The sequence below is a fragment of the Nuphar pumila genome, chromosome 4 (genome assembly GCF_984573655.1).
Source record: "Nuphar pumila chromosome 4, dmNupPumi1.hap1.1, whole genome shotgun sequence".
Taxonomy (NCBI): domain Eukaryota; kingdom Viridiplantae; phylum Streptophyta; class Magnoliopsida; order Nymphaeales; family Nymphaeaceae; genus Nuphar; species Nuphar pumila.
This window is the reverse complement of record NC_143252.1, coordinates 144,796,703-144,823,871: the sequence shown is the minus strand read 5'-3', so window position 1 is coordinate 144,823,871 and position 27,169 is coordinate 144,796,703. Positions and strand designations below refer to the sequence as shown.

At 38.2% G+C, this 27,169-nt stretch overlaps 1 protein-coding gene across 1 annotated transcript; it reads right to left on the bottom strand.

Moving 5' to 3' along the window:
- LOC149841492 (cysteine-rich receptor-like protein kinase 43) lies at positions 1–25,717 on the bottom strand. The gene is made up of 6 exons (XM_090004816.1): positions 25,505–25,717; positions 25,278–25,417; positions 24,675–24,885; positions 1,447–1,684; positions 1,140–1,290; positions 1–779 (listed from the first exon to the last, which is right to left on the bottom strand). Exons 1-6 carry the CDS (start codon positions 25,566–25,568, stop codon positions 243–245), a joined length of 1,341 nt encoding a protein of 446 aa, XP_089860942.1. The 5' UTR covers positions 25,569–25,717; the 3' UTR covers positions 1–242.
- Between the last annotated feature and the right edge of the window lie 1,452 nt (positions 25,718–27,169).

Here is a 27,169-nt window from a genome sequence, read left to right as displayed (position 1 = left end):
TCAGCCAAAAAGTCAAATCACGATTCTTGGAGTTCAGAATTTCCTCTTCAACCATACAACAGGCAATTCTCACCTACTAAGCTCTGCGCTTTCTTTGTTGTACAAATTTTAGTTTTACATTGCAGAGACGGCAATGAATCAACCTACACCCAACCCATTATTATTACCAACTGATAACAAATTGAACATTAGTATACACACGAATAAAGAATGAACAAAATTGCAGCAACAGCAGCATGAGCTCAATCTGATCTGGAGTGCCCAGAGTGGGAAACATGGCCCATCCTAGACGTAGATGGACCTGTCGGATTGCTGGTACGACTGGTTGCAGCACTGGCAACACTACTGCTGCCACTAGACCAACCTGATCTCGAGGAGTGCCCAGAGTGGGAAACATGGCCCATCCCAGATGTAGAAGGACCCGTCGAATTGCTGGTACCACTGGTTGGAGCAGTGGGGATGCTACTGCTGCCACTAGTCTGCGAGGAGGATCCACCAGATCGACTAGTGCCGGAGATCCCATAAGATGTCGAGCCAGGCTTTGAGTGCTTCCTGTATCTCTGGCCAAGATATCCTGGTCTTGTCGGCTCTTCAAGATTTCCGGGCTTTCTGGAGAGGAGGTTCACCACCCGGTTCATTGGCGGCCGCATTTTCGGATCAGCCTGGGTACATAGAAGCCCAATATGTATGCATAATTTAACTTGTTCGGGTGATGCTGATAAGGCCAAGGTCGGATCCATCACCTCCAAACTTTGGCCTTTCTTGTACAGCTTCCAAACCTAAATCCATACACAAACAATTAAATATCATAAATTTCAAGTATGCTTTAACTTAGAAGACATTCCAAGTGCATGTATTTCTGTAATTAAGAGGTGGTATGAACTCGAGTAAGGACTTCAATCACAATATTTTTTTCCCCAGCTCTAATCCACAGATTACATCCAATCTCCATAGTCCGGTTTGTCCATAATGTGATGCCCAACCATTCTCTTTTGAGACAATGTTTAACATCCCAAACCAAACAAACCAGTGTGATTAGTATTAGGCCTCTCAAAACGTGCTTTGGATCATGGGTTTAACAGTAAACCCCATTAGAGAGGCTTGTATAAGAGTCCTCAAATTGTTTTCACCCAACTTACCCATTCTAGCAAGCTCTCTGCCTCAGGCAGGGGTTCAAATTTTGAATTCCTTTTCCCAGTTATGACCTCCAAGACGACAACCCCAAAGCTGAAAACGTCGGCCCTCTCGGACAAATCACCATACATTACATACTCTGGTGCCATGTATCCACTGCAATTTGTTTCAAACAGGAAAAGTAAAAATGAATTACCAACTATTGGCACACACACATAGATTCATTCTGAAAGAAAGGAAAACGATTTATTTGGTTCAGATCTTTCTCCTTTATTGGCAAGACTCGAGAACATGCAAGAAGGAAGAACATACTTCGTACCAGCCACACGTGTGTTGACATGAGTCTTGCCTTCTTCAGGGAAAAGCCTTGCCATGCCAAAGTCTGATATCTTCGGTTTCCATCTTTCGTCAAGAAGGATGTTGCCAGCTTTAATGTCACGATGGATTATACGACAATGTGCATCTTGATGGAGGTAGAGCAGTCCCCGTGCCACTCCATGAACTATGTCAAAACGTTTGGCCCAGTCCATCTCACCACGCCTCTGTGGATCTGACAATGCACACATTTAATGATATGTTCTCTCGGTTTGCCAAAGACAAAGATGGCCTTAAACAGGATCCATATAAGAGCATAAGGGTAACAACCAGGAGGCTAGTCTTCTGTTTCTATCGCCCATAACAACACCCACCCACCCCAATAACACCATTCATCTGAGGAAGAGCGCTACATTAGAAAGTAAAGGTTTTTTAGAACTTTCTCCAACCAAGAGGCAAACCAAGTTAATCCCATTAAGTTCGCTTGTAAGCCTCTGACACATCAACAGTTCAACCACAGTAATTAAGTTGACCAACCTTGCATCTTCTCTTCTTCAAGATACATCGGCAAGGCCATAAGGTGAAATATGCCATGACTATCCACTCTACTATTGGATTGGTACAATTTTTTATCTGTTATAAAACTGCCAAGGCTTTACTTTCTGTTTTTTAGCACCAGAAACAAATTCTTCCATTTTCATTGCCATACCTTGTGGCATAATCAGACTGCCAAAATTTAATAGATATCAAGACTTGGTTAAATCAAATTGACATTAAATTGTTTGGGACAACCAGTGAGTAACCAAGTGGTTCTATCATTATCCAGATTTTAATGATTAACAAATAAAATTTGGTTTTCTGTTTGAATCTTAACAATCTAAAATCCATATAACTGACCACTTTGAGTGATATTTAACCACCTAAAGCAAGTATGGACAAGTATACAATTTCAGGATCCCATTGCAAACTTGTAAATTTTACTCAGTACAAAAATGTGTTTACTATTTGACTATGTGTGAAAGCATATGTGTTAATCAATTTGCAAAATTAGGTTTGAACATACACAACCCCAGCATGGTATATCATATGTAAATTATAAATTTCGTTTAAACAGTTGTTACCAAATGTAATTTCAAAGACCTAGTTTCTTTATTTCTTAATAGGTTATTATTATGGTGTCCCCAACAATACATACACGCTTTCTTTGTTTTGGATTGTTGAAGAGGAGAAAAGAAAAGAGACATTCATTACGTTAACCCTAATCTCTCTTAAATAGAGATTAGGGGCAATAAGTAGATAATTACATAGAAGGCCCTTAAAATAATAAAATAAGAAAAAGAACTCTTCCAACTTTTCTAATTTCCAGAAAACCTCCTCACACCTATTTATTTTCTCTCAACACTCCCCCTCAAGCAGGAGCATAGATATCAATCATGCTCAGCTTGTTACAACGCTTATAAAATTCTGAGATGGGAAGAGGTTTGGTAAACACATCAGCAACTTGATCTTCCGAGGATACATGAATAGTGGAAATGTTTCCAGTCTGCACCATGTAGTCAACCTCAATGTGCTTAGTCCTCATGGAATACAGAGTTATTAGCAATATATGTGGCAGCCTTATTGTCACACATCATCTTCATAGGTAGAGAAACTTGTACATCCAGGCAGGTCAACGCAGATTTCATCCAAATCATTTCTGTGGCAGTTTGAGCCATAGCCCTGTATTCTTATTCAGCGCTAGACCTTGCTACTACCGCTTGCTTCTTACTTCTCAACGAAATTAAGTTTCCCCCAACAAAGACACAAAATCCTGTGAAAGACTTCTTGTCAGCATCTGTAAAAGCCAAAACATCAAAAGAGGCACTCCTTGTAAACAATAAACCCTTTCCTGGAGATGACTTTAAGTATATGAGAACCATCATAGCAGCATCCCAGTGTTTTTTCTCAATTTACCCATAAATTGACTCAGCTTACTGCAAGAGATATATCAGGTCTGGTCACAGTAACATAAAGAAGCTTTCCAACCAAAGATCGATATGATTTGTTGTCCACATGTTTAGACTGTTCATCACAAAGGTGAACTCTTGGATTCATGGGAATAGTAGCTGGTTTTGCCCCAAGCATCCCAGTCTCCTGCAAGAACATATTTACTTTGAGATAACACAATGCCTTCTTTATTTCTTGCCACTTCAATTTCTAAGAAATACCTAAGAGGACCAAGATCTTTGGTAGCAAATTGTTTCTATAAGTACGCCTTAGTATTATGAATTTCCTGCTCATTATCACCTGTCAAAATAATATCATCAACATACACAACCATAACAACCACTCCTTTCTCACCTTTCTTTATAAATAGTGAGTGATCCACAGGTGATCCCTCTGGAAACCAAAAGCAGACATCACTTTAAACAATTTTTGAAACCATGCACGTGGACTCTGTTTTAAGCTATAGATCGCCTTCTTCAACTTGCACACCTTATGACACTTCCCAAGTTGCTCAAAACTAGGAGGTTGTTGCATGTACACAAGTTCAGACAAGTCCCCGTACAAAAATGCATTTTTAACATCAAGTTGTCATGCTTCACCCATAATGAATTGCTACAGTAATAACTAACCTAATAGTGCCCAGTCTAGCGACAGGAGAGAATGTCTCAAAGAAGTCCACTCCATATGTCTCTGTATAACCCTTAGCAACCAGTTGCGCTTTGTATCGCTCCACTGTGCCATCCGATTGGTATTTAATAGTGTACACCCATTTACATCCCACAATGTCCACATCTGAAGGAGGATCTACAAGCTCCCAAGTGCCATGCAGAATCAGAGCATCCATTTCCTCCTGCATAGCTTGTCTCAATTTAGAATACAATAGAGTCTGCTAATGATTGAGGGGAGCGGAGGTAGCAGATAATGCAGAAATGAAGCTTTGCAAGCTACGACCAAGTCGATCAGTTGAGACAACCTTGGAAATAGGATGTAAGGTACATTGTCGTTTTCCTTTTCACAATGCAATTGGCATATCATCTGTGACCTCTGAATTATCTGCAGCATTATCAAAACTACTAGTAGGATGATCAGAAGTATCAGAAATACTTACCTCAAGAGGAAGAAAAGATGAAGAGCCATGAGAAGAAGCATGATGTCGAGAGTACACTAATGGAGGTTCGTGGAATCGAGATGAATTAGGTGTAGGTTGTGACTCAGGGACTGATTCCAGAGGAATAGGAGGAATGGAAAATGGAAAGGAATCAGTTACAATATTTTGTAGACGAGACCCACTACTGGAAAAGTAAGGAATAGACTCAAAGAAGGTAACGTCCACACTAACATACTCTTTTCTGGTAATGGGATCATAACATCGGTAGCCCTTTTGGTTTTTTGGATAACCAATAAAACACATTTGGTGGCTTGTGCAAATAGCTTATTTTGATTAGGTTCAAGTTTATGAACAAAGCATACACATCTAAAAACTTTGGGAGTAACTCTAAACAAGGGACGATTAGGATAAAGTAGCTGAATAGGTATTCGATCTCTAAGAGTAGAGGAAGGCATTAGATTAATAAGGTAATAGGCTGTAAGAATCGCATCCCCCCAAAAAGATGAAGCAGATCAGGTCATGTTGAACATGAGTGTTTTTTATCATGCCGACATCGTGGCTGTCTGTTTGCATTTTGGATGAATGCCACATGGTTTTGTTGACTTTTTAGCTTTTTAAAATGCAAATCAGATGGCCACGATGTCGGCATGAGCAAAAACACTCATGTTCAGCATGACCTTATCTGCTTCCAAAAGATGATGACATGTTCAAGTAGATGCCTATGCTTTCTCTCAGCAACCCCATTTTGCTGAGAGGTATAGGCACATGTAAACTGAGGTTGAATACCATTATCCCGATAGAATTGCATTAAGGGGGTAGTTTTGAATTCAAGAGCATTGTCAGCGCGAACAATTTTAACCAAGGAACTGAACTGAGTTTTTATTTCAAGAATGAAAGATTTGACAATACATGAAACTTCAGATCTCTCTTTTATTAAAAAGACCCAAGGCAATTTGGAATAATCATCAACAATAACACTAAGTCACACGGACTCGGCTAAAAGGTCTATGCACCCGTGTCGCCCGTACCTGACACGGGTGCAACTTCGGACACGGGGTGGACACGGTCAGCAAAGTGTCGGACTCGGTCAATGCACTAGGGCCGAGTCCGTCCACATTTTGGACTCGGTCAACTTTGACCGAGTCTATTTTTATCCATTTTTAGGGCAAAAGACGTATAAAAACTAAAAAATCAATCTTTTTATATATTTTTTTAAAAATATATATATATGGTCGATGGATGTGTGAAAATACAATAAAAGATAAGATTCGGAACGAGGAGATACGTAAGAAGGTAGGCATTGCACCCATTGAAAATAAGATGAGAGAGAATCGTTTACGGTGGTTTGGACATATTCGGTGAAGGCCTAATGATGCTCTAGTTAGAAAGATGGAGAAATGGAAAAATATATTAGTTAAAAGAGGTCGGGGTAGGCCTAGGAAGACTTGGATGGAGATGATAGGAAAGGATATGAATGCTTTGAACCTCACCGAGGACATGGCATTGGATAGAAATGATTGGAGGAGAAGGATTCATGTGGAAGACCCAGAATGATTTTCTTTTTTGGTTCATATCGCCGATCCCAATTGTTTTGGGATGAAGGCGTAGTTGTTGTATATATATATGGTCGAGTCTTATTATTGTTATATATATAGTTGTGTCCCCTAATGGGCACAACTTTGACCGAGTCTTATTATTGTTATATATATATATATATATATATATAGTTGTGTCCCCGTGTCCAAAATTTTTGAAATTGCTTCGCACCCTTGTCGCACTCATACCCGTACCCGCACCCATGTGACAGCAATAACAAGGTAGTACTTGCATTGGGACCGACTGAAAACACGACAAGGTCCCCACACATCGACATGAATAAGATCAAAAGGACTTTGACTAGACTCACTCTAACTCAAAGGAAAAGAGGTTCGGTGATGTTTCCCCAATTGACACACTTCACACTGAAAGGACGCCCCTGGATAGATCTGTGAAATGACTCTACGAAGCTTCGATAATGAAGGATGACCCAACCTGAGATGCCACCGAAAAGGATCAGAACTCGACTCAGCACCAGAGTGTGCTACTCCAACTGGTTGTGAGAGGTAGTAAAGTCTACCTTCCTCATGGCCTCCATCAATCATCCTCCCCGTTAGTAAATCCTGAAACACACAAGAACCAGGGTCAAATATTATATGACACTGAAGCTCTTTAGTAAGACGGCTCACTGACAAAAGATTCTTTGGAAATTGTGGAGCATGAAGAACATCCTGAATTTATAAGGTGGGTGTGAGAGGCACATCTCATTGTCCTTCAATAGGAGACATTCATCCATCCGCAAGTGTAACCATGTGAGGCGAAGACATAGGACGTAATGCAGAAAAGAGATTAGACTGACCACAAAAATGTTTGGATGCCCTTGAATTGATAAGCCATAACTTACATTTGTCAGACATTATAGTACCTGCTGAACATGTCACGTCAGACATTATAGTAGAAGTCGATGCATTTACAGATCGTTGAGCAAGAAGTTGATCATATTCAGCACGACTGAGACTGAGAGTAATCGTGTTGGTGGAGGAGGAAGGAACCGAATCTGAGTTAGAAGTAGCAACTTGAGAAACTGCCTTAGCATTAGCTTTAGTAGATGGTAATTGAGAAGCTGTGGGACGACCATGTTTGTCCCAACATCTATCCTCCAAATGGCCCTGTTTACCACAATATGTGCACTGAAGTCTACCACGTCCTCCACCACCTCGTCCACGACCACGTCCTCGAACAGCATTGGATAATCCATGGCCACACCCACTAGCAACAAGAGCTGAGGATTGTGTGTCATTCTGAGATTGAGGAAGAGTGACAGCAAGTTGATTCAAGAGATGTCTAACCCAGTCAGCATTTGTACTTTAGCAATAGAATAATCAGGTGATAGACCCGACAAGAAACGAGCAACCATAGTCGGCTCTTGATGAACTTTATGAGATGAACAACAGGGAGGGCGTACAGAATTGAGTCGTTCATAAGCAGAACGAACAGATGCATAATACTGGGCAAGACTTTGATCCCCCTGTTGCAATTTAAATATATCTTGCTCAATTTGTAAGATTCTACTCACATTTTGTCTTGGGCATACGTATCACGTAAAGTGTCCCACAGTAGTATAATATATTAGTTGGTTAGCAATGTGGGGCTGAACACTATTCATAATCCAAGACGTACTGTTATCCTCTTGCCATGTAGCATATTTTTCAGTCTTCTCCGCCGGTTCCTTTTCCAACAAAATATGTTTTCATCGATGTCCAGACACCGACATCATAAATGTCCTTGACCATCTCTCATAATTAGTATCATCCAATTTGACAGATGAACCATACGAGAACGGATTAGAGAATGCCTTATATTCTGGAGCAACATCAATTTTCTGTCCAACTTCACTTAGACAAGAATCTGCTTGATATATATATATATATATATATATATATATATATATATATATATATATATATATATATATATATATATATATATTTCAGGTAGCAACTCCACCAATCAACCAATAGAGATCTGATCAGACAACATAGATAAACCTGATCTGATCAGAACAGATCAGATCAAATAATTGATAAAGTTGCCTTCAACCCAATAGTACAATGCTGCAGATCTGATTACACGACACACTTAGATGACAAATCTAAGAACGACACCAGCAACTGGTTGAATGAAATGAAACCAACTACATAAAATTTCATGTCTGATTGCACAACACACCCAGATGACTGATCTGATAATAATAGCAACAGTTGATTGAATAAAATATCAAATATAGCCACATCCCAACTATCTACAATGCATCTAATTAATGTATTTCAGATCTGAAGAATCCCACAACCAGAAAATAGGTAAATATATCATTCACTCAACTTGACATCTCCACGTCAAATGCACCCAACTTGCCAACACATCAGACATGCATGTCCACAACGCAACAACAAGAAAGATCGAGGGAGTCTGATCAGATCTGCATATCAGGGCAGATTAGATCAGATCCCCTGATCGTGTGGTAAAAAAAATTATCACAATCAGCTGAAGAGGTCAATTAGATGGAACAAGATATTTGGAGAAGGAACTATGGAAGAACGATTAAAGAAGAAGGAGAGGAATCAGATCTGGTGGGTGTCACAACCTCCCAGACGTTGAAGGTTCTGATACCATGTTGAAGAGGAGAAAAGAAAGAGACATTCATTACGTTAACCCTAATCTCTCTTAAATAGAGATTAGGGGCAAAAAGTGGATAATTACATAGAAGGCCCTTAAAATAATAAAATAAGAAAAAGAACTCTTTCAACTTTTCTAATTTTCAAAAAAAATCCTCACACCTATTTATTTTCTCTCAACATGGATAATCACCATCCATATGTTAAAATGTATATATATAAAACTATATATACATACATATATATATATATGTACATACATATAAATATATATTTTATATTTTTTTCATTCTTTTTTCCTTTTGTTTGGACTTAGTCAACCTAAGTTGACTAAGGCCCCAACGGCTAGATTTCTAGCCGTTGGACTAGATCCAACGGTTAGAAATCTAGTTGTTGGGAGGTCCCTCTCTCACTCTTTTGACTTCTTTAGCCCTCTCTTCTCTCCTTATTGTGTATATAAATAGGGTCTTCCCCTTTTGTAAATGCATGCTTCTTGCATATTGTGTTTCAATAAAAATATTACTTTTTAGATTTTTTTTTGTGTGCCCTTAGTGGCATTTGTACTTGTGCATTTTGGACTTGTTGGTGAACACTTTGTTCATGCTTGAAGGTGTCTTACCTCTCTTTACATGGTATAAGAGCTTCGTAATAAAGCTTGTTGGTGATTAAATCCAAGTATTTGTGATCGTGGTTGTGCATTTGAAAATATTATCTCAAATGTTCGTGTGATCCTTTTGGGGTTTGCTTGGTGGTGCGTCTTCTTCAAATTTGTGGTGGAGTGCTCTCTCTCTCTCTCTCTCTCTCTCTCTCTCTCTCTCTCTCTCTCTCTCTCTCTCTCTCTCTCTCTCTCTCTCTCTTCTTTTTATCATTCTTATCCCTTGTAAAAATAGATGACAAAGATAATGTCACCCTAATGCCCATCAAACTTAATGATACTATGTTATGTGGACTTCCCCATCACATATGGGAATTAGCGGATGGATTTGATCTGAAGCCAAAACTAATCCTTACTAAAGTGGAAAATGAGAAAGAAGTACTTCTTTTCGATAGAGAGAAGACTATGGCTATAACTAATTACGAGAAAAAGTGAAAAGAGTGGAGAATGGGACATGCCAAGATTATGTATAGTCACATGTAACATTAAAGGTAATTTCTTGGCGAGGGCATTTCTCATAAAGATTTTCAAAAGTTGATAAATCTCGAGAATATCTCAGGAAAATCGTGAGAGTTTAAAAAATTGAAAAAAATATAAATAACAACAAAAACCCCCAAGAAAATAATAATTTTTGTATTATTTTTCTTTCAAAAATATAAAAAAACATGTTTTAAAGGTTTTAAAATATAAAAGAAACAAAAAAATAAAAAATGCAAACTTAATTTTTTTTAAATTGAGAAAATATCACGATATTTTCTATTTACCGATATTTTAAAAATATCGTGATATATTCCCGATATTATCGACAACCTTGAAATTGTCGATAATATCATGATATTTTCAAAATATCGGCAATATCGGTGACTATGGATTATGTCTTGGCTTATCAATAGTGTGGACATTAAAAATTGTTCTAACCTTTGCAAAATTCAAGCACGCTAATAAAACTTGGGAATACCTTAAAAATATTTATTCCCTTAAAGATATTGCACATGCAACTTACAAGATAAAGTTCATACCATGACACAAGGGGACAAAAGCATTAGGGAACATTACAATGACGTGTCCGAACTATGGGAAGAGTTGGCTCTTCTAGAACCTAAGTGGCATTCTCCCAAAGATATTGAGATTCACCAAAAATCAAATAGATGTAGAGCATTTCTATGAATTTTATTAATAACTTGAGACCCGAATTTGAATCAACCAAATTAGCTCTCCTTCATAGGGGAAAGGTTTGCTCTATTGTAGATAACATTGAAGAATTAAATATGGAAGAAAATCGTCTAAAAAAATGTATCTCCAAGAATGAAGATGATTTTGTTTCGGTCGTCTCTAGGTCGGGATCCTACTCAGGTACTTATAGACCACCTCACTTTATAGACAAGGAAATGAATGTGACAAAAGAAAGGTTATTTGTCATTTGTGTCATGAACCGAGGCATATTAAACCTATGTGACCTAAGCTAAAAAGAAGGAAGGACAAGTATATGAAAAAAAAGGCGGGTATGCTTGAAACACCTCAAGAGAATAAGGAGAAGACTATGGTTGGCAACTCTCAAGACACATCAATTAAAATAGCCAAAATTTTATCTCAATTAGTTGAAGCTCTTCAACCTCTGCTTAGAGGATCGTCTTCTTCAACTGGAGTCATGGTCTCATCTTACTCCAACCTCGGTAAAATTCCTTGCTTTCTTGATTCTGGTGCATCTTTTCACATGACCCCAAATCATGATATCTTATTTGAATGTCATAACAACTCAAGTGTGTCAAATGTTTTCATGGCCGATGGTACATCCCTTGAAATAAAAGCAATAAGAAATTTTGAAAAGGATCTTCAAACTCAAATTTTTATCCCACAAATTAGATACATTTCTAAATTAAATTTAAATATTTTATCCGTCTCTCAAATATACGATTATGGTTGTAATATCTTTTTCTCTTCAAATGAATGTCTGGTGCAGGATTGCCAGTCAGAAAAGTTGATTGAGCAAGGCCATAGAGGTCTCTACTGTATGAATTTTTTGGAGATACCCAAAGATATTTTTTGTTGTCAAATCCAAAAATTGAATTTAAATTTGTGGCATAGAAGATTAGGATATCCAAATCTATCAAAAATCTAATATTTTTCAAGTTTGAAAATTTTTTGTAATATTAATGATTTTACTTGTGAAGATTGCGTTCTTAGAAAAATGAGGAGATTATCATTTAATAAAACAACTTTTATTTCTTCTAGACCAATTGAGTTAGTTCATTCAGATGTTTAGGGCTAGCACCAATTTTGTCAAAAGGTGGATATGCATGTTATGTTACATTTTTGGATGATTTTACTAGACATACTTTGATTTACTACCTTAAGCATAAATCTGAAGTTTTTTTCTCATTTTCAAAACTTTTATAAGTTGGTTCAAAATAAGTTTGAAAATAAAATCTCTATTTTTCATTCTGACTTAGGGCTCCAATAAATTAAAAAACTTTTCAATTTACATGGTATCACACACCAAAGATCTTGTCAACACACACCACAACAAAACGGCTTACCTAAAAGAAAACATAGGCATATTGTTGAAACTTCAAAAACTTTGTTGATTGCTAGCCATGTGCCTAAGGTTTTCTGAGCAGAAGACATCTTGATTGATGTTTATCTTATAAACAAAATGTCATCCTCTTCTTTATAAAATATTTCACCTGTTGAAAAACTTTTAAACTCACTTATGATTATTCTAGATTATGAGTATTTGGTAGCAACCAATGTCCGCACTTGTATGAAGGAGTAGTAACCAATGTCCGCACTTGTGGAGGGGTGACAACCAATTTTCCGATAACGGTTGGGTTACATCAAGGATCTTCTTTAAGCCCTTTCCTATTTGCGATAGTGATGGATGAGCTTACGAGATCAATTCAAGAAAATGTACCGTGGTGTATGTTGTTTGCTGATGATATTGTTTTGATTGATGAGTCTAGAGCTGGGGTTAATGCTAAGTTAGAATTATGGAGACAGACATTGGAAGCTAGAGGTTTTAAGTTGAGTAAGAGTAAGACTGAATATATGGAATGTCGGTTTAGTAAGCAACGAAGTAGTGATGGGAGTGTAGTGAAGCTTGGTGAGCAAGAAATACCGGTGAATGATTATTTCAAATATTTGGGATCCATCATTCAAAAGTATGGAGAAATTGATGGAGATGTAAATCATAGGATAAAGGTTGGGTGGATGAAATGGAAAAGTGCAACTGGAGTGTTGTGCGATCGTAGAATGCCATTGCGGTTGAAGGGAAAGTTTTATAGGACGACTATTAGATCCGCTTTACTATATGGTACGGAATGTTGGGCTGCCAAGAGACATCATATTCAAAAAATGAGTGTAGCTGAGATGCGGATGCTTAGATGGATGTGTGGAAATACAATAAAAGATAAGATTCGGAACGAGGAGATACGTAAGAAGGTAGGTGTTGCACCCATTGAAAATAAGATGTGAGAGAATCATTTACGGTGGTTTGGACATATTCGGCGAAGGCCTAATGATGCTCCAGTTAGAAGGTTGGAGAAATGGGAAAATATATTAGTTAAAAGAGGTCGAGGTAGGCCTAGGAAGACTTGGATGGAGATGATAGGAAAGGATATGAATGCTTTGAACCTCACCGAGGACATGGCATTGGATAGAAATGATTGGAGGAAAATGATTCATGTGGAAGACCCAAAATGAATTTCTTTTTTGGTTCATATCGTTGACCCCAATTGTTTTGGGATGAAGGCGTAGTTGTTGTTGTTGTATGAGTATTTCGTAGCAAATGTTTCATCTTAAGCAATAAAAATGACAAATTTTCTCCTAAAGCTATCCCTTATGCCTTCTTTGGTTATACCGATAACCAAAAGAGATATAGATGCTATGATTCTAAGAATAAAAAACTATACATTTCAAGAAATATAACTTTTTTGAAAAAGAAATTTTTCTTTGATAAGGATCAAGCTAAGGAAGTAACTGAGTATTCGTTTTTGTTTGATCTTGTTTCAAAACAAGATATTGATTATTGTGATTGTGAGTATGATTTTGAGAATGTTAATCAATCAAAAGATGTTGAAGCTCTTGATGAATGATCTCATGATGATCAAACATGTATACAATATTCGAGATAGGGAAATAAAAAAATCCTCCATGTGCACTTGAATTTTTTTTTAGCTTTAGTGAAGATGAACTACAAACTAGGAGATCATCTAGAGTATCAAAACCCCCATTGAAATTTATATCTTATGACTCTTCCTCAAAATACCAAGCATGCATAGCCCTAATTCATTCTCATGTAGAACCCTTATCATATGCTCAGGCCAAAGAACACTCTAAGTGAGTTAAAGCTATCAGGGTAGAACTAGAGGCATTGGAAAAGACCCATACTTGATCTATCCAAAACCTTCTACAACAACAACAACAACGCCTTCATCCCAAACAATTGGGGTCGGCGATATAAACCAAAAGGAAAATCATTCTGGGTCCTCCACATGAATCCTTCTCCTCCAATCATTTTTATCCAATGTCATGTCCTCGGTGAGGTTTAGAGCATTCATATCCTTTCTTATCATCTCCATCCAAGTCTTCTTATGCCTACCCCGACCTCTTTTAGCTAATATATTTTTCCATTTCTCCATCCTTCTAACCGGAGCATCATTAGGCCTTCGCCGAATATGCCCAAACCATCGTAAACTATTCTCACTCATCTTATTTTCAATGGATGCAACGCCTACCTTCTTACGTATTTCCTCGTTCTGAATCTTATCTTTTAGTGTATTTTCACACATCCATTGAAGCATACACATCTCAGTTACACTCATTTTTTGGACATGATGTCTCTTGGCAGCCCAACATTCCGTACCATATAGTAAAGTGGGTCTAATTGTCGTCCTATAAAACTTCCCCTTCAACCGCAATGGCATTCTATGATTGCACAACACTCTAGTTGCACTTTTCCATTTCATCCACCCAACCTTAATCCTATGATTTACATCTTCATCAATTTCTCCATTCTTTTGAATAATAGATCACAAATATTTGAAACAGTCCACCGCTATTTCTTGCTCACCAAGCTTCACTACACTCTCATCACTACTTTGTTGCTTACTAAACTGACATTCCATATATTTTGTCTTACTCTTACTCAACTTAAAACCTCTTGCTTCCAAAGTTTGTCTCCATAATTCTAACTTAGCATTAACCTCAGCTCTAGACTCATCAATCAAAACAATATCATCAGGAAACAGCATACACCACGGCACATTCTCTTGAATTGATCTCGTAAGTTCATCTATCACTATAGCAAAAAGGAAAAGGCTTAATGCAGATCCTTGATGTAACCCAACCGTTACAGGAAAATTGTTTGTCACCCCTCCATAAGTGCGAACATTGGTTACTACTCCGTACATATCTTTAATTATACTAATGTACTTGAGAGAAATACATTTCTTCATCATTGTCCACCAGAGAACATCCCTAGGTACTCTATTGTATGCCTTCTCTAAATCAATAAAAAACATATGCAAATCTTTGTTTGCCTCTCTATATCTCTCAATAAGTTGTCTAAGAAGAGGTATAGCTTGTTAAAATATATATATATACTTATATATATACATCCGTATATATATAAGTATATGTATATACATATATGTATATATATATATTTTCTCATTTAGATAAATACCCGATAGGGGTATTCTTGTAAAACCACTTATGTATTTTTCTCTTTTTCCCTTTTTCCTTTTCTTTTTTTTTCTCTTTATTTTTCTTTTTTGTAAAGACCACAAGGGGGCCCCACACTTGTAGTCGTTGGGGCTCCAACGGTCAGATTTCTGACTGTTGGGGCTCCCAACGACTACAAGGGAGCCCCCCCTTGTGGTTCCTTTAGTGCTTCCCTCCTCTATAAATAGAGGAGGTCTTCCCCTCTTAAATGTATGGGTTTATACCCCTCTCTCTTCTCTTCTTCAATAATATCCAACTTATGACTTTAAGTCGTTTCCATATTTGAGAGTTTTTGTGTGTGCACATTTGGTGTTTGTGTTCTTGGCTTTAGTGGTCACTCTTTAATAGTGACATTTGCTCTATTGGTGCTTCCGCCTCTTTTCATTACATGGTATCAAAGCTCGATTGGTGATTGGGCTTCTCTTTTGTCATCTTGGAACGCGTGCCTCTCAAAGTTTTTTGAAGAAGAGAAGAATAGTTGGTGCCGATGGAACGTGACTCTAAAGTGGAGCTCTCTTTTAAGCTAAATGGGTCCAACTACCTCATGTGGGCCTCCGCGATGGAAAATCACCTAAGAGGTAAGAAACTTTGGGGTTTTGTTATGGGAACTACTCCCGAACCCTCTCTTGTTCTCACCAAAATTGAAAACGAGATTGAGAAGGCTTTAGATGGCGATGAGCGCATCAAAGCCATTAATGAACATCAATCCAAAATTGAGGATTGGGAAAGTAACCATGCCAAAATTTTGGCATGGTTCATGAACAATGTAGATCTTAAAAATTGTGCTAATATTGCCAAATTTAGAAGGGCCAATGAGGCTTGGTTTTTCCTTAAGGGTATGTATACCCAAAAGGATCTTGCTCGACAATTTTTTTGTCAAGAGAAAATCCGTTCTACCAAACAAATGGACATGAGTGTCCGGGACTATTTTAGCTCTCTAACCCCCCTTTGGGATGAGCTTGCTCTTCTTGAGCCTAAGTGGGTTGCTCCTCAAGATATTGAGCTAAGAAGGGAACAAATTGAAAAGGAGCACTTTTTTCAATTCCTTCATGGTCTTCGCCCGGAATTTGAACAAGTAAGGGCATCTCTTCTCCATAGAAGCAAAGCCCTACCTATTGAAGACGCCCTTGCCGAGATATGTCAAGAAGAAACTCGGCTTGGTTTGAGCATTAAGAGTGATGATGTTTTGGCCGTTACTAGGCCCGGATCTAATGTTAAAGCATATAGACCTCCTCACTTTAACAAAAATAACTATGAACCTAGAAAGGGGATTATATGCCATTATTGTAATGAACCGGGGCACATAAGACCGGTTTGCCCAAAGCTTAAAAGAAAAGTTGTCGCCGTTGGAGAAGATTCTCCAAAGAAGGAAGATTGCACAAAAGAAGGAGATATCAAAGAAACTCTAAATCACATCTCTGAAGCTCTCCAACATCTACTCAAGGCTTCTCCTTCAACATCCGGGGCCGCCATTGCCTACTCTTCATCTCCTCCAGGTATGTGGATACTAGATTCCGGTGCTTCTTTTCATATGACATCTCATAAAAATTCTCTTTCAAACATTTTTTCCGAACCTATATCTTCTTGTGTTTCAACGGCCGATGGTACATCATTAAAAATTGAAAGTATTGGATCTCTTAATTTTAAAAACTTTTTTGTTTCTAAAGTAAGAATCGTTCCTAAAATAAATTTAAACCTTTTTTCCGTATCTCAAATTACCGATCATGGATGCCAAGTCTCTTTCTCACCCAAGGATTGCACCGTGCAGGATCTCCAGTCAGGGAAGCTGATTGGGCAAGGCCATAGAAGGGGTGACCTCTATTTTATGGATTTTTTGACTCTTCCATCTAAGCCATCATGTAATCTTGTAAAGGACAAAAGTATTGGAATATGGCATGAGAGACTTGGCCATCCAAATTTTGTAAAAATGTCTCTTTTTCCGTTTTTGAACAATACTTGTAAAGACAATCACATGACTTGTAAAGATTGCATTTTTGGGAAATCTAAAGCTATTCCATTTCCACAAAGAAGTTACTTTACCACTCGGCCATTTGAACTTATTCATTCCGATCTGTGGGGACCTACACCTATTTTGTCTAAAGGTGGTTTTTCGTATTACGTGGTATTTATTGATGATTTTACTCGATTCACATGGATTTACTTCCTAAGTCGTAAATCCGAAGTTTTTTCCTTCTTTAAAGAATTTCATGCAATGGTCAAAAACCAATTTTTGGGAAATCTATCTATTCTTAGATCCGATTCGGGAGGCGAATATATGTCCAATGATTTTCAAACCTATTTGAAAGAAAATGGAATTCTTCACCAACGTTCTTGCCCCAACACTCCACAACAAAATGGCCTTGCGGAAAGAAAGCATAGGCACATAATAGAGACTACAAGAACGTTATTAATCTCAAGAAACATTCCAAAATCTTTCTGGGCCGAGGCGGTTCTAACCTCTTCGTATCTTATCAATAGAACTCCTTCGTCCTCCTTGAAAAATCTTTCTCCTTTTGAAAAACTTTACAATATGTCTCCCGATTATAAAAGACTAAGAATTTTTGGATGCAAATGCTTTGTTTTAACCCACAAAAATGATAAACTCTCCCCTAGGGCTATTGAATGCATTTTTGGGGGATATGGCGAAAAACAAAAAGGATATCGATGTTTTGACATACTTAAAAACAAGCTTTATATTTCTAAAGATGTCACATTCCTTGAAGAGGAAAGTGGTTTTTCGCCCCAACCAAATGAAAATATTGATTATTCATTCTTATTTGACTTATTGCCTAAAGATGATCATATTGATCCTAATGAATTCCTTAGTGAAGATCTTGTTGAACATCCAAGCGATGATCAAAACTTAGAAGAAAATGGTTCAAGACAAATACAAGTCTACTCTAGAAGGAATGAAAGGAATCCTCCTTGTGCCCTTGAAAGATTTTCCCAAAATGAGTCCATCGAAGAGACTTCTCAAAGAAGGTCAAATCGAATTTCTAAAATACCAAATAGGTTTGTTTCTTATGATTCTTTTTCGCCTAATTTTCGAGCATGTCTTCTTGCTCTTCACTCTTTTCATGAACCATCTCATTACAATGATGCTAAGCAATATGCTCATTGGAATGATGCTATGCAACTTGAACTTAATGCCCTTAAAAAGGCACAAACTTGGGAAATCATTGATCCTCCCAATGGCAAGAAACCCATTGGATGTAGATGGGTTTTTAAAGTGAAAACTAAGAGTGATGGTTCATTGAAAAGATATAAGGCTAGGTTGGTAGCCAAAGGATATGCCCAAGAGTATGGGGTAGATTATGATGAAACCTTTGCCCCCGTTGCTCGAATGATTAGTGTTCGAGCTCTTATTGTTATAGCCGCAGTTAAAAAATGGTCAATTTTTCAACTTGATGTTAAAAATGCCTTTTTGAATGGTAATTTAAATGAAGTGTATATGGAACCACCTCCAGGTATGGATTTAAATGGAAAAATTTTGAAATTAAAAAAGGCTTTATATGGTCTTAAGCAAGCACCTAAAGCTTGGTATGATAGGTTTAGTAACGTATTAATAAATTTAGGCTTTTCTTCTTGTTATACTGACACTGCGCTTTTTGTGAAGAGAACAGGTGACTCCATTATTATGCTTCTGTTGTATGTTGATGATATGATCATCACTGGGAATGACAAAAAGGGAGTAAATGATGTTAAGTCTATGCTAAAAGATACCTTTGATATGTCTGACCTTGGTTATTTACGATATTTCTTAGGTATTGAAGTGGCTTATTCCGAACGTGGATACATCTTATCTCAGATGAAGTTAGCTGCTGAAATTTGTACCAAATCAAGAATATCTGACGAAAAGAAAGTTGAGACTCCTGAAGTTATCAATGCAAAACTTAGACTTGAAGATGGTGTTCTTCTTGAAGATCCAACTCCCTACCGTCAATTAATTGGATCCCTCACTTATCTATCCATCACCCGTCCTGACATAGCTCATGCGGTTCATGCAGCAAGCCAGTTCCAGCACGCACCTACCACAGTTCATATGGCGGCCGTAATGAGAATTGTGCGATATATCAAAAATACCATCTCAAAGGGACTCTTCTTATCCTCTTCCTCATCTCTTGAATTGACTGCTTTTACTGATGCTGACTGGGGAGGCAATCCCAATGATCGTATCTCAATTACGGGTCTTTGTATCTTTTTAGGAGAATCTCTCATCTCGTGGAGATGTGAGAAGCAGTAGAAAGTCTCCTTATCATCTACTGAAGCTGAGTATCGGGCTATGGCGATGACAACTATGGAAATCGTATGGCTCAGAAGTCTCCTTGCCGACATGGGCGTTCTCATTTCCACTCCTACCAAGCTCTGCTGTGACAACAAAAGTGCGATATACATTGCCAGCAATCACACCTTTCATGAACGAACAAAGCATATCGAGATGGATTGCCATTATGTTCGAGACGAATATCTCAGAGGGACTATTTCGTTACCATATGTTACTTCAGAATATCAGCTGGCTGACTTCTTCACTAAAGCGCTTCCAACTCCACGATTTATGTTCCTCCTTAGCAAACTTTCGGTCTTCTCCCCGTAAAGTTTGAGGGGGCATGTTAAAATATATATATATACTTATATATATATATAAGTATATGTATATACATATATGTATATATATATTTTTTCTCATTTAGATAAATACCCGATAGGGGTATTCTTGTAAAACCACTTATGTATTTTTCTCTTTTTATTTTTTCTCTTTTTCCCTTTTTCCTTTTCTTTTTTTTTTCTCTTTATTTTTCCTTTTTTGTAAAGACCACAAGGGGGCCCCACACTTGTAGTCGTTGGGGCTCCAACGGTCAGATTTCTGACCGTTGGGGCTCCCAACGACTACAAGGGAGCCCCCCCCTTGTGGTTCCTTTAGTGCTTCCCTCCTCTATAAATAGAGGAGGTCTTCCCCTCTTAAATGTATGGGTTTATACCCCTCTCTCTTCTCTTCTTCAATAATATCCAACTTATGACTTTAAGTCATTTCCATATTTGAGAGTTTTTGTGTGTGCACATTTGGTGTTTGTGTTCTTGGCTTTAGTGGTCACTCTTTAAGAGTGACATTTGCTCTATTGGTGCTTCCGCCTCTTTTCATTACATAGCTTCCATAGTTGATCTTTCAGGCATAAAACCAAATTGATTCTCCGATATCATGGCAACCTTCCTCAACCTATACTCAATCACCCTCTCCCAAAGTTTTATAGCATGACTCATGAGTTTTATACCACGATAGTTTGTGCAATCTTATATATCACCCTTATTCTTATAGAGAGGCACCAAAATACTCTTCCTCCACTCATTAGACATCTTATTTGTCCGCCAAATCTTGTTAAAAAGATTTGCCAACCATACTAAACCTTTCTCACCTAAGCATTTTCAAACCTCGATAGGTATCCCATCCGGGCCAACTGCCTTTCTGGATTTCATATTCTTCAAAGCCTCTGCAATTTCTTTCTTTTGAATCTTGCACACGAAGTCACGATTCATCTCATGAAAAGGAATGGAAAAGTCTCCAAGATCCTGGGCATGACTTCCATTAAATAGCTTATCAAAATAATCTTTCCATCTCTCCTTAATCTCCTCATCTTTAACTAAAACCCTTTGTGCTTCATCTTTGATACATCTAGCCATACCCAGATCCCTCGATTTCATATCTCTCATCTTTGCAAGCCTATAAATATCCTTTTCGCCCTCCTTGGTATTCAACTTGTCATAGACCTCCTTATATACCTTATCCCTCGAGTGTCAAACTACTTGTTTAGCTTCCTTCTTTGCTACCATATACTCCTCCAAATTCTCATTATCCCGACTCCTAGATTTCTATAACACTCTCTTTTAACCTTAATAGCGAATTTGACATCTTCGTTCCACCATGATGTATCCTTACCTAGCGGTGCACCGCCTTTAGACTCACTCAAAACCTCCTTCGCCACCTTTCGCATGCAACCCGCTATCTTATTTCACATTGATTTTGCATCCTCCTCAAGACACCAATTAGCTTCCTTAGCTACTTGTTCTACAAACATTCCTTGTTTAGCTCCTTTTAGTGCCCACCACTTAATTCTAGGATCTATCCTATGTCTATCCCTTTTGTGGCATTTTTTAATTTTAAGATCTAAAATTAAGACTCTATGCTGTGTAGCTACACTTTCTCCCGGTATAACATTACAATCGATGCAACAACCCCTATCTCTCTTTCTGAGTAGGAAAAAATCTATCTGACTCTTATTAACCACACTTTTAAATGTTACTAGGTGAGACTCCCTTTTCCTAAACCACGTGTTGGCTAAGATCAAATCATAGGACAAACCAAAATCTAAAATTCTTTCTCTACTTTTGTTTCTTTCTCCTATACCATAGCCTCCATAGATACTCTCAAATCCATCCCTACTAATGCCTACATGTCCATTAAGATCTCCGCCGATGAAAATCTTTTCTCCATGAGATATCCCTTGTACTACTCCGTCTAAATCTTCTCAAAATTGCCGCTTAATGGAATCGTCTAAACCAACTTGAGGTGCATAAACACTAATAAAATTAATAATATATGTACCTACTACTAATCTAATAAGTATAATCCTATCCCCCTTCCTACGGACCTCAACTACATTATCTATAAACTCACGCCTAATAACAATCCCAACTCCATTCCTATTACTATGTATTCCTGTATACCAAATCTTATATCCCCAAGGTTGTATCACTTTTGCTTTCTCACCTACCCATTTGGTCTCTTGTAAACATAAAATATTAATCTTTCTCCTACACATAACATCTACTAACTCTACCAACTTATCACTTAAAGACCCTATGTTCCAAGTGGCTAACCTAATTGTATGGTCTTAAACTACCTTTTTTACCCTCACCCGTCCAACAAAGTGCGGGAACCCTTGCCTATTTGACCCCACCCTCGGGTGCCGGTTTGACGCGTCGCTTCTGGACAATGTCCTAGCTACCCTTGCCCACTTATCACTGCCTCCGGGCCTATAGAGTACAGAGCGTCGCTTAGTAGGGAACGCCCCAATGAAATTCGCATATTGGTTCATATTCATAGGATGTGACTACGTTTTTACGCTAGCTATCACTGGCCTACCACAACCCTCCTCCATTATCCGGGCTTGGGACAGACAGTGTATAACTAAATAGTTATGCACAGGATAAAAAAAAATACGGCCTAAAAATGTATAAAAAGCAAGTTTTTTTTTTTAAAGAAACGACATGCAAACACCAACAAAAGGAGAATTTGGCGGAAGTACATAAAAAATACCTTGAATCGTCGCTCATTGAGGGGGGCTTCCTCCGTCGCCCGTGTCGGATCTCCCAAAGCGTGAAAAACCCCTCCCTGCTGCTGAGAGAGAGAGGGAGATAGATGTGAGGTGGGAGTTTCGTCTACCTCCAGCGACTCAGGTTCCGACAAGCTTCCTGCGCGCGCGCGCGCGAGAGAGAGAGAGAGAGAGAGAGAGAGAGAGAGAGAGAGAGAGAGAGAGTAGTTAATCGGGTTTGAAGGTTGGGGGAAGGCACTGACGAGCTTCGTCTGCCTCCGGCGACCCAAAGAGAGAGAGTATCCAAAATCTTCCGCATGAAAAAAAAAAACATAGGTTGTAGGTGGGTATATAAGATAAAAACTAAGACTGATGAGATCCTTGAAAGATACAAAGTGGCGAAATGACATTCACAAGAATATGCCATAGATTATGAAGAAACCCTTGCTCCTATTGCTTGCATGACCATGGTTAGAACTCTCATTGCAGTTACTTTAATTAAAAATTGATTTATACATCAAATGAATGTAAAAAATATTTTTCTAAATGAAAATCCTATAAAAGAATTATACATGGAGGCACCTCCAAGTATGAGCATTCCTCAAGGGAAGGCCCTTCACCTACAAAAGGCATTATATCGTTTAAAGGGAGCACCCAAAGCTTGATATGATAGATTTAGCAAAGTTATGCTTGATATTGGCTTTAGATCATATATGACTGACACTGCTTTGTTTGTTAAGTATTGTCATTTTACTCCTCTATATTGACAACATGATAATAACTAAAGGCGACAAACAAGGAGTTCAAAATATTAAAAAGATTCTTAAAACTAATTTTGAAATGACTGATTTAGGTTTTTTATGATATTTTTTAGGTATAAAGGTTGCTTACTCACCTAAAGGATATTTATTATCTCAGTCTAAGTTCACTTCTGATATTAGCATCACGGATGACAAGAAGGTTGACACTCATGAATTAATAAATGTCAAAATGAAAATTGATAATGGGGAGCCTCTGCATGATCCAACCCCTTATTGATAGCTTATCAGAGCTCTTTCTTACTTAACAATTACTAGATCTGATATAACACATGTTGTAAATACAACAAGTCAATTTCAGCAGGCTCCCGTACTGTCCACATGAGAGTTGTTTTGCATATTATTAGACATCTTAAGAATACTATTTCTAGAGGCTCGTTCATGTCTTAGGTTTCTGCTTAGATTTACTTGCATATATTGATGCAGATTGGGAGGTGATCTTAACAATATGCATTGGACCACGGGTTTCTGTATTTTCTTAAGTAAATCATTAATCTTATAGAGGTGCAAAAAGCAACATAAAGTCACTCTTTCCTCAACTGAAGCTAAGTATCGAGTCATGACCATAACCACAATAGAGGTAGTTTGGCTGAGAAGATTGTTGACTGATACGAAAATCCAAATTCAAGGAGCTTTAAATATATGTTGCGACAATAAGAGTATTATCTACTTTCTTAACAACTACACTTTTCATGAAAGAACAAAGCATATCAAGATGGATTGTCACTATGTCCGAAAGAAATATCTTTAAAGGATCATTGATCTGCCTTATGTCACATCAAAGTACCAGTTGGTAAATTTTTTCACCAAACTTCTCTCCGGTCCTAGGGTTCACTTCCTCTTAGGCAAACTTTTGGTCATTATAGTATAAGTTTGAGGAGGAGTGTTAAAATGCATATATATATATATATATATATATATATATATATATATATATATATATATATATATATATATATATATTTTTTCTTTTTTATCTTTCTCTTGTTTTTTTAAAAAGCTAAAAATCTAACTGTTGAGAGGTCCCTCTATCTCATTCTTTTGGCTTCTTTAGCCCTCTTTTTTCTCCCTCTTATGTATATAAATAGGGTCCTTCCCTTTTGTAAATGTATGCTTCTTGCATATTGTGTTTCAATAAAAATACTATTTTTTATATTCTTTGTATGTGCCTTTGGGGGCATTTGTGATTGTGCGCTTTATAGCATTTGTGATTGTGCCCTTGGTGACATTTGTGTTTGTGCATTTTGGACTTGTTGGTGGACACTTTGAGGTGTCTTACCTCCCTTTACACCATACACGATTTTCCAACATAATTTAGCAGCCAACCAACATGATTTTTCTGTAGAAGAAAAGCAAGCAACTAGATTGCAGAAAGAAGTAAAAAAAAATGGGGGACTATGAAGAGGAGGGCGTAGGTACCAAAGAGGAGCTTGTCAAGGCTCTCGTTGGCAACGTACTCGTAGACGAGGATCTGCTCGACGCCCTCGGAGCAGTAGCCCAGCAGGTTGACGACGTTCCGATGCTGCACGCGGGAGAGGAGGGTCGCCTCGTTCTTGAACTCCTTCTTCCCCTGCCTCGACGCGTGCGACAGCTTCTTCACCGCGATATCCCTCCCATCCTTCAACTTCCCCTGGTCATCATCCCCACAAACTATCAAAACCACACCCACCAAAACCACCAACAAAGCAAAAAAGAAAAAGACCCCCCTTTTTCCCTTCCTCCTGCCGCCCTATGAAGACGGGGTTGTTCCCCTTCTGGGCATTCATAAAAAAAAAATCCAAAGGTTGGAGGAAAGCTGTTCTTAGTTCCCGGTGTTAGCGCATGTATATATGTCTTCTCATTCTTGATTTTTTTGTATCATTGTAAGGGGTACTTGAGTAAGAAAGATATGTACAAGAACATCAGATGTCAACAACATGGAATCGTAGCTCTGGTTGTTGAATAACTATGTGAGAATTAACCCGTCCGAAGGAAGGATAAAGGAACCAATTAAGATGTCGGGGAGGGTGATTGATTCAGTACCTTGTAAACAGGTCCAAAGCCGCCTTCACCGAGACGGTTCTCGAGGTGGAAGTCGCGCGTCGCCGACCTCAACGCGGCGAGGGAGAAGACCCTATGCTCCTGAACCGCTATGGCCTCCAAATCTTCTTCCTCCGCTTCGCCTGCAACTCAACTGGTTTAGCGTCTCTGCTCTTTTTTTTTATGATGGAAGGAGAAGAAAGAAAGGGGTGTATAATCATTTCTTATACCTTTGACATGGTGGGATTTGAAGGCCTTGGTGATGCTGTCCATGAGTTTACCTATGTTTGGCATGATCCCGATGAGATTTTGCGGTGAGGTGAGGATTTGTCGGTCGCCACCATGTAAGAAAAGGTCAGCTGCTTCCGTGCGCAGGCAAAGAGGGCGGCTCCTCCCTCTCGCTCGAGTCTCTAGAGTCTAAACACCCTTGCTTTCACGTTTTCACTTTTTGGAGTTTTGCACGAGATAATTTATAGACATTTTGAGGAGAGAGAGTGGGTGGTGCGACGATGTTTTTTTTTTTTTTTTTTTACGACTGAGAAAGTTGGGGTTAAGCAGAGCCCTACCGGTTATACAACAATACGATTCGAACTCTTGTGACGTGTACTAACTGCTCCTGCCAGACAACCGGAGCCCCCGTTGGTGCGACGATGCTTCTCTCACCCTTCAGACTCATGGGTGTCAACGGGTCGGGTTTGGTGATAAATAAAAAGACCCAGCTCTGTTCTCGAAGGTCCGATTAATACATGGACCTGGGTATAGTTTATGAAGTTGTATACAAGACCCGGGGCCCGACTCGAGTTTTGATTACGACCCACAATTTTTTGATATAAAAATGATAAACAATATTATTTTATTGGGTATGATCCGGGTCTGGTTCATGTAGTTTTTATTGGGTCTGGGTATGGTGATAAATAAGAAGACCCAGGTCCGGACCGAAGGTCTAATTAATACATGGACCCAAGTATGAAATTTTATACCAGACCCAAACCCGACCCGAGTTCTGATTAAGACCCGCAATTTTTCAATGTAAAAATGATAAATATATATATATATATATGGTTTCCAGGGTCCGGGTATGGTTCGATTTTTAGTTTGGTTCATGTAGTTCTTATCCTGGGTATGGTTTTCTTATAGTGAATCTGATTAAACCTGGGTCCGAACCCGATACCATACCCAAAAATCTGGTCCAAGTTTGGTTCGACTTAAGTCCAAACCAAACCCGACCCGTTGACACCCCTAATTTGGGGTATCCTTTTGCAGCTCACGTGGTGTGGTACAAGCCCACCTTGTGGATGTTAATTTTTGTGAATTTTCTATTTTTTTTATCACGTCCACGGGAAAAAATAGGGTCGAGGCAGTGGACCCTTCCAAAATTTGTGAATTCTAGTATTTTTATTTTTTTACTTTAATAAAATATATTTAAGTATGACTTTTTTTTTTATATTTACATAATTAAACCACCCCCATGATCAGAGACCTAGCTGTGGACTTTGCCAGAAGTACTTACTAGCGTAAAACTCCCTTGCCCCCAAGGATTTAAGTACAACTTGGTCTAATATTTACAGAAATTTACTTTAGTGATATATTTAAGTACAACTTGACTTAATATTTATGAAAAAATACTCTAGTGATAAATTTAATACAACTTGACCCTTCTTTTGAATTTTGTATTTATTTATAACCCAAAGAAATCAAACCCGTCATGAAGACTTGGTCGAGCTAACTCATCCTGTCATAAACTCCAAAGCTAGGACCCCTGCCTCTCAGAGCTTATCCTAAGCGTCAGCTTGAGCAGATGCTATACCACCCATGTGAATTACCTTGACTGCACGTCTAGCAGTCAAGGCCCCACCCAACTGCCGCAAGTCTTCCCTTGATTGGTTGAACAAGTC

Excerpts from the sequence above, each read along its gene's own strand:
- LOC149841492 (XM_090004816.1), bottom strand. The coding sequence starts at position 25,568 with ATGCCAAACATAGGTAAACTCATGGACAGCATCACCAAGGCCTTCAAA. Across the intron at positions 1,291-1,446 it reads ACACGTGTGGCTGGTACGAA|TGGATACATGGCACCAGAGT; the intron begins GTATGTTCTTCC and ends AACAAATTGCAG. Across the intron at positions 780-1,139 it reads CAGAGAGCTTGCTAGAATGG|GTTTGGAAGCTGTACAAGAA; the intron begins GTAAGTTGGGTG and ends GTATGGATTTAG.